We start from the raw sequence: 19,256 nt of genomic DNA, 5'->3' as shown, positions 1-19,256 counted from the left end.
TGTTTATAAAATACATAATCAAATCTTACAACAACAAAAAACTGTAACAAAAAAAAGAAAAGAAAAAAAAGAAACGGGGTGTAATCTGTACCATGTCCCGAAGGGGGCGCTATAGTCTAACTAATTATTCTAGTTTCCCTAATAACTTGACAGCCTACCAAATCATTGGCAACATGCATAACATACGTTTTTTTTCATTTTTTTTTTTCATTTAGCAGACGCTCTTATCCAGAGCGACTTACAGGAGCAATTAGGGTTAAGTGCCTTGCTCAAGGGCACATCGACAGATTTTTCACCTGTTTATTATAGTCTATTAACTAACTAACAATAATATTTAGGGTATAAGTCGTTGCATATTCTATATTTTCATCCTTAGGCTACCTTAAGTGAAAGTTGTAACCTATCCTGTCCATAGGCCTACTTTCAAAAAGATCAAGTGGAACAATAATTAAGACAACCATGTCAACATATATACGACCAATAAATGGCGTCATATGTTAACTACGTCAGATCAATAAATAAAATGGACATTGTTGATATTTTTGGCACGTGTCTTCCTCGGCGGCGCGCGTCACTAAAAACTTGCCTGCAGACCTCCAGCTATTGGCCCTCGTTCACATCTGAGACCGCCCCCGTAAAGCAATTGGTTGTTGGAGGGTTGTTCCGGTTTTAATTGGTCCTTAGTCATTGGAGAGGAGGGCAATATGATTTTATTCATTCTCTACGTAACAAGTTCGAATGTAATGATTAATTTAGGAAAGCAGCTATCATCACAAAAAAAAACACTTTAATATACTTTAATATACTGAAGAATCGTGCGTGGAGTCATTTCGTCCCTAGAGCTAAACCTCGCCGAGGACAAAACAACAAGACACGGATTTTAATTCCATTCAATCTTTTGGACAAGCTGCAGTAGGGACGGGATAGCCTCCTGTCCAGCGGTGACCTAGCTACGTGGGAATTAACATCATCCAGAAAACCAAGCCCGCTAATTAAGCTGCACCGTTTTTCATTTGGGACTTTTAAGTGTTGTTCGGACGGTGTAGGCTACCTACTGGATTGCAGGAACCAGCCTAGATAAGGCTACTCGACATCTCTCCTTTAACTGCCTCCGCCTGCTGTGTTGTTTGTGCATTGAATGAATCACTTGAGGCTCAGTCGGAATCTGCAATGATTTGCGCGGACTGGAGAAAGACCCGAGTCGACCGTATCGAAGCCTAATAGGATGTACAGATAGGAAGGAGTTTGTTTGTGTGGAACCTGGACCCGCATGCTGCTGCTGTTCAGCCGTAGTCGTTTAGCCAGATCCAGATCAGGCTTACATTATATCCTTTATTATTGAGTTACCTGCACAGTCGGGTATTATGTTAGTTACCTGCACCTCTGGACCGAATGGAAATATGAATCAAACACAGTGAGGTGACGTCTCGGTCTTGGGGCCGTGGCAGCCCGTGCACGGACCAAGATCTGTGTTGTGAATGTGACATCCAGCTTCAGCGGGGTAAGTATTTCCTTTGCCTCCTACATTCAAAGGGGAATAAAAATTGTTGTGCGTAAGTATATGTGTATAATGGTTCTGCTTCAGTCAATTCAATGATTAAGGCTATTTTTAATTCTGGAGAGTTTAAACTTGGACATCATGTTCATAGCCTATAAGTAGCCCATTGGTTATAATGGGTTATAATCGGTTATAACCTAGTTATACGTAGGCTATAACCACATTGCTTTGCAGGGATTTATTTCGCATTCCCACTCGCTTTCAAAGGTCACATTGACTGATATCCCATTGATGCTTCTCAGCTGGAGGATAATGCTCAATGACAATAAAATCAGTCGTCTATGATCCGATGTCGTATGATCCAGTTAAATGATTATCGCGGTCAACGTGGGCTCACTTGTCCAAATGTCCAATAAGAACTCGCAGTGGGCTAATGACATGAGATGTGGCACAGCACAGAGCATTACAGCACCGACGCAGAATACAAACACATGACATCATCAGGCTAGCTGGAAGGCTTCTTCCCTCCTATAGGTTCATTGATGTTTTCCCACTGTTGCCATAAGCCACAATCATAACAACGCCATACTTTTTGTTATTATTGCAAGTGATTCCGTTCATTCGACGACAAAACACTGCCTAGATATTGCTTTCCCGCCTGTAGGCTAATATATTGCATAACGGTCATGAATGGGGTCGTGGTCTGCTCTATCCGGTCCTGTGATGCAGTGACAGAAAGCGTCATCAACAATGTCGAGGCAGAGACACCTAGAGGGAATTGGGTCGTAGCCTAACATCTAAATGTTTTATTTTAATCTGGGTAATGTGAGATTTGTGCTATAGAGAAGAGATGAGTGCTGGCGCATAGGAGATGTGATGGTTGTTTTTAGTCGTCCCATGCAGACTAACTCAGTTATTATTTACAGTATAAGATGTATCCCAGGCTGGCCGATGTTCTAAAGTGGTCTGCCGAGGATAGGACTTGTTTTAAAGATTGGAATCAGAAAGCAATCGGTTAAATAACTTACTGCCACCTGTTGGCTATGCTGTCAGTGGACTTTTTATTTTTCAATCAAATCAAATCAAATGTATTTATAAAGCCCTTTTTACATCAGCAGATGTCACAAAGTGCTTATACAGAAACACAGCTTAAAACCCCAAAACATCAAGCAATGCAGATGTAGAAGCATGGTTGCTCGGAAAAAGTCCTAAGAAAGGCAGGAACCTAGGAAGAAACCTAGAGAGGAACCATGCTCTGAGGAGTGGCCAGTCCTCTTCTGGCTGTGCCGGGTGGAGATTATAAGAGTACATGGACATTAAGGCCAGATCGTTCTTCAAGATGTTCACAGATGACCAGCAGGGTCAAATAATAATCACAGTGGTTGTAGAGGGTGCAATAGGTCAGCATCAATATGGATGCATAGTCCCTGCCCCCCCATCCCCCCCATCCCCCCATCCCATAATAATATCTGAAGATCTCATTTAGAAATGGATTGTCAGAAATGCTATCATGAAATATCAACCTTGTGCATGTGTTTATTCACATAGAAAAGACAGAACAAATAAGCTAATATTAATATTTTATAGGAAGGAATTATATTATTTTCCCTAACCAGGGACCTACAGAATATAGACCTATGTTCTTTTTTAGGCTACATATGTATTCTATAAACAGCCTCACCTGCACGTATAATAAAGCATGTAGCCTTGTATGGATCATATTGTGATCATGTTCCCATGTCCCCTGTATTTATTTACACATCCGGGTGTCTCTCCACCTCAGCTGTAGCCCCACCTTATTGGCCACTGTAGCTGTCATTCATATTCTGGGTCCGGCCCAGCAGTGACGTTTTTTCATCAGAAAGTAACCAGGCTTGACGAGGCTACCACGAACACAAAGACAACAACAAAGGCGAACGGAGGAAAGGAAATGTGCATGATAGCTTAGTGATCGCTGCTGCTGGACACCTGACATCACTACTCCTGGACCATTGCATAAACACACTAGAAAGAGGACAACCCGTCTCATGATATGAAAAACATTACCATCAAGCACACAAGTCAATATATGTCAAGATTCGCTCTGAGCAGATTCGCTTCAGGTGGTGAGTGTGAGTCATTGTTACAGACAGTATTTATGATGGGAGAGATAGCTATGTGTATTGTTAAAGTTGATTTAGACGTGTGGAGTTTTTTCCTTGTATGGTAGTAGTTATTATTGTTTTGGATTTGACAACCAGAACAAAGCATTGTTGTTGACCATAACGACAAGTCCACACATCATGCATTTGGTTGTATTAACACATTAATAACAAACACAACTATATGTTGTTGAAATGAGAATGGTTTGTTGTATTATCGCTGTCTTTGGCGTCGTAAAACCTGTCTCCTGTTGCTGCATCCAATGTTTTGCCCATTGGTTTAGAGTTGTTGTGTTGATCTGGGAGTGAAACGATAGCTGTCCTTTGTTTGGTGCTCTCCTCCTTCCTGTATTGGTTACCTAGACCATAGCTCAGTGATCACGAAGGACGCGGAACTGCCTTCCTTTGTTGTGAAAAACACCTCGGATGCTGTGCGCTTCTTTTGTTCGATTTTCACACTGCTGCTTTTCGAGGTTTCGTCTCATAACTATTCAGCCATATTTTCCTATATGTAACTCAATGACGGCAACGCAAGCTAATTTAGCTAACGTTAAATTGTTGTGGATTTATTTGCCATAATGTATAATAAAGCCTTTCCAGTTTGTGGGTATTGTCGATGCCTGATACTTGAAAGACATCCATGCTGGTTTGGTTGGCTATGAGACAGTCAGGCTCGAAGCGCCCATGGTCTTTCAGAGGGAGTGAGGATCCACGAAGCCAGACAAGGAAACCAAAAACATTAATGGGACCAGCCAGACCAACCTGGACTCAGGGGTAGACGTTACATAGTAAATGTAAATCCGACACATGCCGATGAGTGTGATATGTATTAATTTGTGGATGTCCATCATCCATTTCATATGATATGTTACGAATTATAATTCTTATGACATGTTACGAATTGTAATTCGTACAATATATTACACATTTGCTAAACATATATGTTACGAATTCCTATTTGTTGTGGCTAACGTTAGCTAGGTGGCTAGCGTGAGCTAGGTTAGCGTTCAAGGTTAAAGTGTTATGGTTAGAGTTAGCTAACATGCTAAGTAGCTAAAACGTATTAAGTAGTTGCTAATGATCTAAAAGGCTAAAGTTGTCCGTGATGAGATTCGAACACACAACCTTTGGGTTGCTAGTCATCCGTGTTATACGCCCACCCAACTGTCGTATTTGCCTTAAGTAACCTTCTGTCTTATGTAACCGTACCAAACGTAACAACCATACTAATATCAGTGTCCTGGCTTTACGTTTTCTATGTTACGTCTAGTTTATGAGACCAGGCTGGCCAGTCAGCCGCATACACTATGGGTGTTTCTCAATGTGCATACTTTGGTGCCCTGCACTCATGCTCCGATGATTCTCCGACCACATTCTCTAGAGGTACGTTCTTGTGAAAAGCACTCGCACTCCCCCTACTATATTACCAAAGATTTTTTACAACTAAACCAAGATAGACCACAGCCTAAATTGGAACAAATGAGTCATAGTGGGCAGAACAAGCAAGGAGGTGGGCAGAGCCAAGCAGGAGCTAGCGAGATCCTATTGGTGCTTTGTAGCATTTATTTGCATATATCCATTAGGGAACGCCTACTCTGAAGTGAGCAATAACTCAATTCGCACTCCTAAACAATGGCATTTTTTAAAACTTTGGGTAAAGTCTACAAAACCTAGTCCACTCTGTTCGTAAGAGACTGTAGTTTTGGGAACAGCAAACTTTATTGAGATTAAATGTTTAATCAACGAGAAAATTAGCAGAATGTCGGCCAAAATCCATCTTCTCCCACTGCCAGCCACTGGGCTTCCTCTCATTACCATATTTGGTAGTGAGTGGAAACACCAAGCGGACGCTTCACAATTATACAGCCAGTGAAATATCTGTCTCATTGTTCTATCTATATTATTACCTCATGCTTCACCTCCTCATTCACTGAACCTTCCTCCAAGATATACTCAAAGCAAACTTTTTATTTCATAATAATCAGCTACATTTTAACATTTAGCAGACGCTCTTATCCAGAGCGACTTACAGTTAGTGAGTGCATACATTTTTCTTCTTCTTTTTTTGTTTCCATACTGGCCCCCCGTGGGAATCGAACCCACAACCCTGGCGTTGCAAGCGCCATGCTCTACCAATTGAGCTACACGGGACCTAGCTAGATATGTGAATCTTAATAATCTAGTTTACCAGCTAGTTAAACAGGCAAAAATGACCTAAAACTAATGTTATGCAAGGGAACTACCAATTCTTGGTGGCTAGCTAGCTAGCTAGTTAGCCCTATTGACTTACTATGGATTTACCCATTAACTGAACCGTCTTTCAGCCAGGACAACAATGGCAATCGAGATTAAACAAGATATACACAAAGCAACAGTTTTACTTCATAACTATCAGCTAGCTATATGTGGATCGTAATAATGTAGCTAAACAGATAGTTTAACAGGCAAAAATGACCTAAAACGAATATTATGCAAGAGAGATGTCAATTCTTAGTGGGTTGTTTGCGAACAATTCGTTGTGGCTATCTGGCTAGCTAACAGTACTAGCAGCTAGCCAGTTAGCCCTATTGACTTATTATGGGTTTGCGATCTACGTTACGTAGGCAGGTAAACATGCCAAAATTAACATTAACATAAATATTGCAGCCAGGCAACATATGAGATGTGAAAAGGCAACATTTCATTCCGAAAGTCTTGAGTGTATTTTCTCTCGCTTCAGCTCAAATAATGGCTGCCATTGATTTCAAGAAATGTTGCGTCATTTTTTTACATGCTTGCGTCATATTTCTTTGCATACTTTCCGTTGAAGCTTGCGTCGACGCATGCTTCAAAATATGTACAAACGGAGTATGCATTCGAGAAGTGCCCTCCGTTACTTTGATTTGGACTCAGACTCAGACACATTTGGTGCTCTGAGCACGGTAGTCTTCATTTTGACAAACACTGTGTGTGTACAAAAGTATGTGGACGCCCCTTCAAATTAGTGGATTCAGATATTTCAGCCACACCCCGTTGCTGACAGGTGTATAAAATCGAGCACACAGCCATGCAATCTCCATAGACACACATTGGTAGTAGAATGAACTTACTGAAGAGCTCAGTGACTTTCAACGTGGCACGGTCATAGGATGCCACCTTTCCAACAAGTCAGTTCGTCATATGTCTGCCCTGCTAGAGCTGCCCCCGGTCAACTGTAAGTGATGTTATTGTGAAGTGGAAATGTCTAGGAGCAACAACGGCTCAGCCGCGAAGTGGTAGGCCACACAAGCTCACAGAACGGGACCGCCGAGTGCTGAAGCGCGTAAAAATAATCTGTCCTCGTTTGCAACACTCACTACCGAGTTCCAAACTGCCTCAGGAAGCAACGTCAGCACAATAACCGTTTGTCGGGAGCTTCATGAAATGGGTTTCCATGGCCCAAGCAGCCGCACAGAAGCCTAAGATCACCATGCGCAATGCCAAGCGTCGGCTGGAGTGGTGTAAAGCTCGCAGTGGAAACATGTTCTCTGGAGTGATAAATCACTCTTCACCATCTGGCAGTCCGACGGACTAATCTGGTTTTGGCGGATGCCAGGAGAACGCTACATGACCCAATTCATAGTGCCAACTGTAAAGTTTGGTGGAGAAGGAATAATGGTCTGGGGTTTTTCATGGTTTTGGGCTAGGCCCCTTAGTTCCAGTTAAGGAAACTCTTAACCCTACATTATACAATTCAATTCTAGACGATTCTGTGCTTCCAACTTTGCGGCAACAGTTTGGGGAAGGCCCTTTCCTGTTTCAACCCTTTTCTTATTCAGCATGACAATGCCCCTGTGAACAAAGCGAGATCCATACAGAGATGGTTTGTTGAGATCGGTGTGGAAGAACTGACCTGCACAGAGCCCTGACCTCAACTCCATCGAACGTCTTTGGGATGAATTGGAACGCCGATTACGAGCCAGACCTAATCGGCCAAAGTCAGTGCCCGACCTCACTAATGCTCATGTGGCTGAATGGAAGCAAGTCCCCGCAGCAATGTTCCAACATCTAGTGGAAAGCCTTCCCAGAAGAGTGGAGGTTGTTAAAGCAGCAAAGGGGGGGGACCAACTCCATATTAATACCCATGATTTTGGAATGAGATGCTTTACGAGCAGGTGTCCACATACTTTTAAAAAGAGACCCTTTAGTCGAACGCAGAACAATGCTAACTTACTAGACCATCGACTGTCAAACGTTAGATGTAGCTCCGTTCTTTGTAGAAGAAGAAGACCCCCCTTGCCATGACGACGGATGGATGGGGTAGAGGTTAATGGCGCGATGACAACATACATGACCAAAAGGCTGAAATGGACAAATCCACTAATTTGAAGGAGGGGTGTCCACATAATTTTGTGTATATACAGTGGGGGAAAAAAGTATTTAGTCAGCCACCAATTGTGCAAGTTCTCCCACTTAAAAAGATGAGAGAGGCCTGTAATTTTCATCATAGGTACACGTCAACTATGACAGACAAATTGAGGAAAAACAAATCCAGAAAATCACATTGTAGGATTTTTAATGAATTTATTTGCAAATTATGGTGGAAAATAAGTATTTGGTCACCTACAAACAAGCAAGAATTCTGGCTCTCACAGACCTGTAACTTCTTCTTTAAGAGGCTCCTCTGTCCTCCACTCGTTACCTGTATTAATGGCACCTGTTTGAACTTGTTATCAGTATAAAAGACACCTGTCCACAACCTCAAACAGTCACACTCCAAACTCCACTATGGCCAAGACCAAAGAGCTGTCAAAGGACACCAGAAACAAAATTGTAGACCTGCACCAGGCTGGGAAGATTGAATCTGCAATAGGTAAGCAGCTTGGTTTGAAGAAATCAACTGTGGGAGCAATTATTAGGAAATGGAAGACATACAAGACCACTGATAATCTCCCTCGATCTGGGGCTCCACGCAAGATCTCACCCCGTGGGGTCAAAATGATCACAAGAACGGTGAGCAAAAATCCCAGAACCACACGGGGGACCTAGTGAATGACCTGCAGAGAGCTGGGACCAAAGTAACAAAGCCTACCATCAGTAACACACTACGCCGCCAGGGACTCAAATCCTGCAGTGCCAGACGTGTCCCCCTGCTTAAGCCAGTACATGTCCAGGCCCGTCTGAAGTTTGCTAGAGTGCATTTGGATGATCCAGAAGAGGATTGGGAGAATGTCATATGGTCAGATGAAACCAAAATATAACTTTTTGGTAAAAACTCAACTCGTCGTGTTTGGAGGACAAAGAATGCTGAGTTGCATCCTAAAGAACACCATACCTACTGTGAAGCATGGGGGTGGAAACATCATGCTTTGGGGCTGTTTTTCTGCAAAGGGACCAGGACGACTGATCCGTGTAAAGGAAAGAATGAATGGGGCCATGTATCATGAGATTTTGAGTGAAAACCTCCTTCCATCAGCAAGGGCATTGAAGATGAAACGTGGCTGGGTCTTTCAGCATGACAATGATCCCAAACACACCGCCCGGGCAACGAAGGAGTGGCTTCGTAAGAAGCATTTCAAGGTCCTGGAGTGGCCTAGCCAGTCTCCAGATCTCAACCCCATAGAAAATCTTTGGAGGGAGTTGAAAGTCTGTGTTGCCCAGCGACAGCCCCAAAACATCACTGCTCTAGAGGAGATCTGCATGGAGGAATGGGCCAAAATACCAGCAACAGTGTGTGAAAACCTTGTGAAGACTTACAGAAAACGTTTGACCTGTGTCATTGCCAACAAAGGGTATATAACAAAGTATTGAGAAACTTTTGTTATTGACCAAATACTTATTTTCCACCATAATTTGCAAATAAAATCATTAAAAATCCTACAATGTGATTTTCTGGATTTTTCTTTCTCATTTTGTCTGTCATAGTTGACGTGTACCTATGATGAAAATTACAGGCCTCTCTCATCTTTTTAAGTGGGAGAACTTGCACAATTGGTGGCTGACTAAATACTTTTTTTCCCCACTGTGTGTGTGTGTATATATATATATATACATATGTATATGTATGTGTGTGTATATTCACGAGCGCTCCAATGTATAAATGTTTTGAAAGTTTAAAACAAGTAAAAGTTCATTAACATTTCATAAATGTATTCCTATATTGTTGTGTAACGCATGAACTACCAGTGATTAGTTAATATTGTGTAAAAATAGTTTATACCGGGTGATGCAATGCTAGGTTGGCTATTTTAGCTAGGCTAACATTAGCTAGCTAAGCTAGCACCAAAGCTAGCACAGTGTCTGGATCTTCCCAACTTTCTCAACTGCAGTTTCAGATGAGCAGCACTCAGTGAGTCAGTCTCTAGTGCCCCTAATGAAACTGCAGAACGGGACCTACCTCTTGCATGTCAATATTAGACTGGGAAGAATTTACATGCGCGACCTCACCCTATCTGCAAGCATGACCAATGGCATAACACCTTATTGATATGTAGATTCAACCAACCAATAGGAATACATATTTCTGCAGTGTCAAGTGGAAACATAACCAATCCTCTTACACCTACACAAGATAATAATAATAATAATAATAATAATAATAATATAACAATAATAATAATATAATAACAATAATAATAAAATATATAATAATATAATCATAATAATAATATAATAATACTAGAATAATAATAATAAAAACATATATAATAATGATAATAATATAATAACAATAATAATAATAAAAAATATAATAATAATAAAAAAAAATATATATAATAATAATATAATAATAATAAAATATATAATAATAATAATAATATAATAATAATATAATAATAAGAAGAAGAAGAAAAACATATAATAATGATAATAATATAATAATAATATAATAAAAAAATATATTATAATAATAATAATATTATAATAATATAATAATAATAATAATATAATAAAAACAATAAAAAAACAATAATAATAATAATGTTAGAACAAAAAATATATATATATATAATAATAATAATAATAATAATAATACAAATATATAATAATAATATAATATAATAATATAATAATAATAATATGCCATTTAGCAGACGCTTTTATCCAAAGCGACTTACAGTCATGTGCGCTTACATTTTTACGTATGGGTGGTCCCGGGGATCGAACCCACTACCCCGGCGTTACAAGCTCCGTGCTCTACCAGCTGAGCTACAGAGGACCACACGACGCGTCACAGTAGGTCTTCTTTGTTTATGAAGAGATAAAGATCTTAGTCTTTTTGTATCATTAAAACAGTTGCAGGGTCGCCCCAGGGTGACATTCCCTATTAAAACAGTAGCAAGGTCCAGTGTAGCTCAGTTGGTAGAGCATGGCGTTTGCAACACCAGGGTTGTGGGTTCGCTTCCCACGGGGGACCAGTATAAAAAAAAAATGATGCACTAACTGTAAGTCGCTCTGGATAAGAGCGTCTGCTAAATTACTAAAATCAAGGTCCCCCCAGGGTGAAATTCCCTAATAAAACACTTGCAGGCTGCTATATGGACACGCCTGGTGCCCAAATTGATGACGTATGTCGCGAAGCTGAGAATCGAGTGGAAATGAATGGATACTGTATACGCGCTCCGGTATCATTTGGGTGGTAGCAGATTGAACAGTCTATTGCTGGTCTATTCTCCCCCTCCCCTCCCCTGTCTTAATATTATTTCTCTCTTCCTCTCCAGGTGTAGTTTTCTCGTGGTTGCTGTGTGGAGCCTGCCGCCACACACCCAGTCCTCAACAACGACGGCTTTTGCTTGCATCTTCCAGTGCTTCTTCTGTCAGCAAGTTCAGCAGAGCTGCTCCTCGTCCACCTCTAGCCCGGACGCCGCAGCCAATCACAGCCCAGAGCCCCGCCCATGTGACATGGTGAAGATGACCAAGTCGAAGACGTTCCAGGCCTACCTGCCCTCCTGCCATCGCACCTACAGCTGCATACACTGTCGGGCGCACCTGGCCAACCACGATGAACTCATCTCTAAGGTAGGCACACCTAGCCAACCACGATGAACTCATCTCTAAGGTAGGCACACCTGGCCAACCACGATCAACTCATCTCTAAGGTAGGCACACCTGGCCAACCACGATGAACTCGTCTCTAAGGTAGGCACACCTAGCCAACCACGATGAACTCGTCTCTAAGGTAGGCACACCTAGCCAACCACGATGAACTCGTCTGTAAGGTAGGCACACCTAGCCAACCACGATGAACTCGTCTGTAAGGTAGGCACACCTGGCCAACCACGATGAACTCGTCTGTAAGGTAGGCACACCTGGCCAACCACGATGAACTCATCTCTAAGGTAGGCACACCTGGCCAACCACGATGAACTCATCTCTAAGGTAGGCACACCTAGCCAACCACGATGAACTCGTCTGTAAGGTAGGCACACCTAGCCAACCACGATGAACTCGTCTGTAAGGTAGGCACACCTGGCCAACCACGATGAACTCGTCTGTAAGGTAGGCACACCTGGCCAACCACGATGAACTCATCTCTAAGGTAGGCACACCTGGCCAACCACGATGAACTCGTCTCTAAGGTAGGCACACCTAGCCAACCACGATGAACTCGTCTGTAAGGTAGACACACCTGGCCAACCACGATGAACTCATCTCTAAGGTAGGCACACCTGGCCAACCACGATGAACTCGTCTGTAAGGTAGGCACACCTGGCCAACCACGATGAACTCGTCTGTAAGGTAGGCACACCTAGCCAACCACGATGAACTCGTCTCTAAGGTAGGCACACCTAGCCAACCACGATGAACTCATCTCTAAGGTAGGCACACCTAGCCAACCACGATGAACTCGTCTGTAAGGTAGGCACACCTGGCAAACCACGATGAACTCATCTCTAAGGTAGGCACACCTAGCCAACCACGATGAACTCGTCTGTAAGGTAGGCACACCTGGCCAACCACGATGAACTCATCTCTAAGGTAGGCACACCTAGCCAACCACGATGAACTCGTCTCTAAGGAGAGGGGGGCTGGCAGTGCGCGCACGCACACACACACACACACACACACACACACACACACAGAATCAATCAAGTTGTTTACTAGGGAACATGTCCAGAGCCCTAGTAGCTAGCCACCTAAGCTGATTACCCAGCGAGCCAAAGATAGTCAGTCTCTGAACTCCACCCATGTTGTCAACATCTATTAGCCTCCTTTATGGACAAGCTTTGCAGACTACCTACCTGCAGACTACCTACCTGCAGACTACCTACCTGCAGACTACCTACATGCAGACTACCTACCTGCAGACTACCTACCTGCAGACTACCTACCTGCAGACTACCTACATGCAGACTACCTACAGTGCATTAGGAAAGTATTCACACCCCTTCCCTTTTTCAACATGTTGTTACGTTACAGCCTTATTCTAAAATGGATAAAATAAAAATATAATCAATCTACCCACAATACCCCATAATGACAAAGTTAAAACAGGTTTTTAGAAATGTTTGCCAATTGATTCAAAATAAAAAACAGAAACACCTTATTTACATAAGTATTCAGACCCTTTGCTACGAGACTCGAAATTGAGCTCAGGTGCATCCTGTTACCATTGATCATCCTTGAGATGTTTCTACAACTTGATTGGAGCCCACCTGTGGTAAATTCAATTGATTGGACATGATTTGGAAAGGCACACACATGTCTATTTAAGGTTCCACAGTTGACAGTGCATGTCAGAGCAAAAACCAAGCCATGAGGTCGAAGGAATTGTCCGTAGAGCTCAGAGACAGAATTGTGTCGAGGCACCGATCTGGGGAAGGTTATCAAAAAAATGTCCTCAGCATTGAAGGTCCCCAAGAACACAGTGGCCTCTATCATTCTTAAATGGAAGAAGTTTGGAACCACCAAGACTCTTCCTAGAGCTGGCCGACCGGCCAAACTGAGCAATCAGGGAGAAGGGCCTTGGTCAGGGAGGTGACCAAGAACCCGATGGTCACTCTAACAGAGCTCCAGAGTTCCTCTGTGGAGATGGGAGAAACTTCCAGAAGGACAACCATCTCTGCAGCACTCCACCAATCAGGCCTTTATGGTAGAGTGGCCAGACGGAAGCCACTCCTCAGTAAAAGGCACATGACAGCCTGCTTGGAGTTTGTCAAAAGGCACCTAAAGGACTCAGACCATGAGAAACAAGATTCTCTGGTCTGCTGAAACCAAGATTGAACTCTTTGGCCTGAATGCCAAGCATCACGTCTGGAGGAAACCTGGCACCATCCCTACGGTGAAGCATGGTGGTGGCACTATCATGCTGTGGGGATGTTTTTCAGCGGCAGGGACTGGGAGACTAGTCAAGATCGAGGGAAAGATGAACGGAGCAAAGTACAGATAGATCCTTGATGATAACCTGCTCCAGAGCACTCAGGACCTCGGTGAAGGTTCACCTTCCAACAGGACAACGACCCTAAGCACACAGCCAAGACAACGCAGGAGTGGCTCTGGGACAAGTCTCTGAATGTCATTGAGTGGCCCAGCCAGAGCCAGAACCCGATCGAACATCTCTGGAGATACCTGAAAATAGCTGTGCAGCGACACGCCCTATCCAACCTGACAGAGCTTGAGAAGATCTGCAGAGAAGAATGGGAGAAACTCCCCAAATACAGGTGTGCCAAGATTGTAGTGTCATACCTAAGAAGACTCAAGGCTGTAATCGCTGCCAAAGGTGCTTCAACAAAGTACTGAGTAAATTGTCTGAATACTTGCGTATATGTGATTTATTTTTCTTTTTTGAATAAATTTGCTAAAATGTCTAAAAACCTGTTTTTGCTTTGTCATCATGGGGTATTGTGTGTAGATTGACGAGGGGGAAAAAAACAACTATCAATTTTAGAATCAGTCTGTAACGTAACAGAATGTGGAAACGGTCAAGGAGTCTGAATACTTTCCGAATGCACTGTATATCTACCGCAACCCTTTACAAACATAGAACGCAGCTTCAGTAACGTGTCGATAGCGACAATTGATCACGTTTCAGACAATTTAAAAAAAGTGCCGCATCAGGTCTGTACCTTTTTCATACAGTATAATTCTGCTCCAGCATAAAATGTTCTGCATGGTTTCCCTGACAACAGTAAACGTGGCCGATTTGATGTACTGCTGTGTTGTGTTTTATGGTAAGGTAGCTAGATGTGTTTTATGTCTACTAATTGTCTTGGTAAGTGACAGTATTTAACACATTTGAAAGTACTTTTTTTTAGGAGAGACTGGTCTGCGCGCAGCAGCTCCAGATTATTTGATTGACAGTTCTGGTTACCTAGTGGACGGACTTTAGTCCTGCTTCAGAAGCAGCATTTACAGACAAGTAAAATGAGAAGGTTTCGTCTCGGCATAAAAAAAACAACCTAGTGTAGCCTAACAGACAAAGATGCCGTAGCCGAGGCAAGGGGCCACATCGCTACAGGCTAACGGTAGCCTACTGGCGCTTTCAAGGGGCCACATCGCTACAGGCTAACGGTAGCCTACTGGCGCTTTCAAGGGGCCACATCGCTACAGGCTAACGGTAGCCTACTGGCGCTTTCAAGGGCCACATCGCTACAGGCTAACGGTAGCCTACTGGCGCTTTCAAGGGGCCACATCGCTACAGGCTAACGGTAGCCTACTGGCGCTTTCAGGGGCCACATCGCTACAGGCTAACGGTAGCCTACTGGCGCTTTCAAGGGGCCACATCGCTACAGGCTAACGGTAGCCTACTGGCGCTTTCAAGGGGCCACATCGATACAGGCTAACGGTAGCCTACTGGCGCTTTCAAGGGGCCACATCGCTACAGGCTAACGGTAGCCTACTGGCGCGTTCAAGGGGCCACATCGCTACAGGCTAACGGTAGCCTACTGGCGCTTTCAAGGGGCCACATCGATACAGGCTAACGGTAGCCTACTGGCGCTTTCAAGGGGCCACATCGCTACAGGCTAACGGTAGCCTACTGGCGCTTTCAAGGGGCCACATCGATACAGGCTAACGGTAGCCTACTGGCGCTTCAAGGGGCCACATCGCTACAGGCTAACGGTAGCCTACTGGCGCTTTCAAGGGGCCACATCGCTACAGGCTAACGGTAGCCTACTGGCGCTTTCAAGGGGCCACATCGCTACAGGCTAACGGTAGCCTACTGGCGCTTTCAAGGGGCCACATCGCTACAGGCTAACGGTAGCCTACTGGCGCTTTCAAGGGGCCACATCGCTACAGGCTAACGGTAGCCTACTGGCGCTTTCAAGGGGCCACATCGCTACAGGCTAACGGTAGCCTACTGGCGCTTTCAAGGGGCCACATCGCTACAGGCTAACGGTAGCCTACTGGCGCTTTCAAGGGGCCACATCGATACAGGCTAACGGTAGCCTACTGGCGCTTTCAAGGGGCCACATCGCTACAGGCTAACGGTAGCCTACTGGCGCTTTCAAGGGGCCACATCGATACAGGCTAACGGTAGCCTACTGACGCTTTCAAGGGGCCACATCGCTACAGGCTAACGGTAGCCTACTGGCGCTTTCAAGGGGCCACATCGATACAGGCTAACGGTAGCCTACTGGAATTTCATATGAGGCAAAAGGGAAGAGTAGGCTACCCTGTGCTTGCAAGACTGGCCCCGAAGACATCGGTGCCATGGAAAGGCTAGGATATTCTAGGGAAAAAAACAAAAATACTTTGTTTTTTCGGTTAGGGATTCGTCTTAATGTTAAGCATCCCAACTTCGTTTGACGTTTTAAACGTTCACACCCTTAGTTTGGAGGAATTGGAACCATCGCTAACCTTGATTTGGATTTAGACTTCTACTTCAATGAGTCGGAGGCGAAAGACGTTGATTATCCCGGACCAGGCCCAAATCCCCGACCCTCAGAGGAGGAGGAGACGGCGCTATAGAGGCCGGCGTGCAGGATACCTGACGAGACCACGTCGGAGAGTGGATAAACCGCCTCCACCCTCCGTTCTATTGGCCAACGTGCAATCACTGGAGAATAAACTGGATGAGTTCCGTTCGAGACTATCCTATCAACGTGATCTGAAGAAGTGTAACATCAATCACTGGAGAATAAACTGGATGAGTTCCGTTCGAGACTATCCTGAAGAACTGTAACATTCTATGTTTCTCAGAGTAGTGGCTGAACACAATCAATATAAATCTAGCTGATTTTTCTATGCATCGGCAGGATGGAACTCCAGCGTCAGAGAAGCTCAGGGGAGGGTGTGTGTGTGTCTCCTGCTCTCTAATATTAAGGAAGTCTCAAGGTTCTGCTCGCCTGAGTTAAAATACCTCATGATAAGCTGTAGACCACACTATCTACCAAGAGTTTATCTATATTTTTCTTGGCTGTCTATTTACCACCACAAACTGATGCTGGCACTAAGAACACACTCAACAAGCTGTATAGGGCAATAAATCAAATCAAATGTTATTTGTCACATGCGCCGAATACAACCGGTGTAGACCTTACAGCCAAATGCTTACTTACAAGCCCTTAACCAACAATGCAATTTTAAGAAATTAAGAGTTAAGAAAATATTAACAAAATAAACAAAAGTAAAAAAAAAGTAACACAATAACGAGGCTATATACAGGGGATACTGGTACTGAGTCAATGTGCGGGGGTACAGGTTAGTCGAGGTAATAACGAGGCTATATACAGGGGGTACTGGTACTGAGTCAATGTGGGGGGGGTACAGGTTAGTTGAGGTAATAACGAGGCTATATACAGGGGTTACTGGTACTGAGTCGATGTGCAGGGGTACAGGTTAGTCTAGGTAATAATGAGGCTATATACAGGGGGTACTGGTACTGAGTCAATGTGCGGGGGTACATGTATATAAATGTATTTGGCTAAGGTGTATGTAAACTTCCGACTTCAACTGTATGTACATTTATTTAGCAACGCTCACGCACACAACACGGGCGGTGTGGTCAGCATGTAGTGCCCTCCAAGCTCTTCACTAAGCTAAGGACCATGGGACTGAACACCTCCCTCTGCAAACTGGATCCTGGACTTTGACGGGCCGCCCCCAGGTGGTGAGAGTAGCCAACAACACATCCGCCACGCTGATCCTCAACACGGGGGCCCCTCAGGGGTGCATGCTTAGTTCCCTCCATTACTCCCTGTTCACCCACGACTTCATGGCTGCGCACGACTCCAACAACATCATTAAGTTTGCCGACGACATGACATGACAGTGGTAAGCCTGATCACTGACGACGATGAGACAGCCTATAGGGAGGAGGTCAGAGACCTGGCAGTGTGGTCCCAGGACAACAACCTCTCCCTCAACATGATCAGGACAAAGGAGCTGATCCTGGACTACAGGAAACGGAGGGCCGAGCACGCCCCCATCCAAATGGACAGGGCTGTAGTGGAACAGGTCGAGAGCTTCAAGTTCCTCGGTGTCCACATCACTAAGGAATTGTCATGGTCCAAACACACCAACAAAGGCATGAAGAAGGCACGACAATGCCTCTTCCCCCTCAGGAGGCTGAAAAGATCAGATCCTCAAAAAGTTTGCAGCTGCACCATTGAGAGCATCCTGACTGGCTGCATCACTGCTTGGTATGGCAACTTCTTGGATTCTGACTGCAAGGCACTACAGAGGGTAGTGCGTACGGCCCAGTACATCACTGGGGCCAAGCTTCCTGCCATCCAGGACCTCTATACCAGGCAGTGGCAGAGGAAGGCCCTAAAAATTGTCAAAGACTCCAGCCACCAAAGTCATAGACCGTTATCTCTGCTACCATATTACTGAGGGTACTATGGTGTTGAATGCTGAGCTATAGTCAATGAACAGCATTCTTACAAAGGTATTCCTCTTGTCCAGGTGGGATAGGGCAGTGTGATGGCGATTGCATCGTCTGTGGATCTATTGGGGCTGTAAGCAAATTGAAGTGGGTCTAGGGTGACAGGTAAGGTAGAGGTGATATGATCCTTGACTAGTCTCTCAAAGCACTTCATGATGACAGAGGTGAGTGCTACAGGGCGATAGTCATTTAGTTCAGTTCCCTTTGCTTTCTTGGGTACAGGAACAATGGTGGCCATCTTGAAGCATGTGGGGACAGCAGACTGGGATAGGGAGAGATTGAATATGTCCGTAAACACACCAGCCAGCTGGTCTGCGCATGCTCTGAGGACGCGGCTAGGGATGCCGTCTGGGCCGGCAGCCTTGCGGGGGTTAACATGCTTAAATGTCTTAATCATGTCGGCCACAGAGAAGGAGAGGCCACAGTCCTTGGTAGTGGGCCTCGTCAGTGGCACTGTGTTATCCTCAAAGCGGGTGAAGAAGGTGTTTAGCTTGTCTGGAAGTGAGACGTCGGTGTCGGCGACGTGGCTGGTTTTCCTTTTGTAGTCCGTGATTGTCTGTAGACCCTGCCACATACGTCTTGTGTCTGAGCCGTTGAATTGCGACTCCACTTTGTCTCTATACTGATGTTTTGCCAGTTTAATTGCCTTGCGGAGTGAGTAGCTACACTGTTTGTATTCTGCCATATTCCCAGTCACCTTGCCATGGTTGAATGCGGCGGTTCGTGCTTTCAATTTTGCGCGAATGCTGCCATCTGTCAACGGTTTCTGGTTAGGGTAGGTTTTAATAGTCACAGTGGGCACAACATCACCTATACACTTCCTGATAAACTC

The 19,256-nt window shown here is 44.3% G+C and overlaps 1 protein-coding gene across 3 annotated transcripts in view; it reads left to right on the top strand.

Annotated features, from left to right (window-relative positions):
- Nucleotides 1–738: 738 nt before the first annotated feature.
- ypel1 (yippee-like 1) overlaps nucleotides 739–19,256 on the top strand; it is a 28,701-nt gene continuing 10,183 nt past the window's right edge. The window contains exons 1-2 of one of the 3 annotated variants that reach the window (XM_041835952.2): nucleotides 739–1,501; nucleotides 11,319–11,616. In XM_041835952.2, the coding sequence (XP_041691886.1) occupies nucleotides 11,500–11,616 (117 nt within the window). In that variant the 5' untranslated portion in view covers nucleotides 739–1,501; nucleotides 11,319–11,499. Of the gene's footprint in view, nucleotides 1,502–3,002; nucleotides 3,610–11,318; nucleotides 11,617–19,256 lie in introns of those variants that run through there. The other 2 variants (XM_041835950.2, XM_041835951.2) reach the window with 2 other exon arrangements.

This window comes from Coregonus clupeaformis, unplaced genomic scaffold, assembly GCF_020615455.1.
Source record: "Coregonus clupeaformis isolate EN_2021a unplaced genomic scaffold, ASM2061545v1 scaf0002, whole genome shotgun sequence".
Classification (NCBI taxonomy): domain Eukaryota; kingdom Metazoa; phylum Chordata; class Actinopteri; order Salmoniformes; family Salmonidae; genus Coregonus; species Coregonus clupeaformis.
Note: the sequence above shows the minus strand (reverse complement) of the source record. Positions and strands in the feature narration are given on the sequence as shown.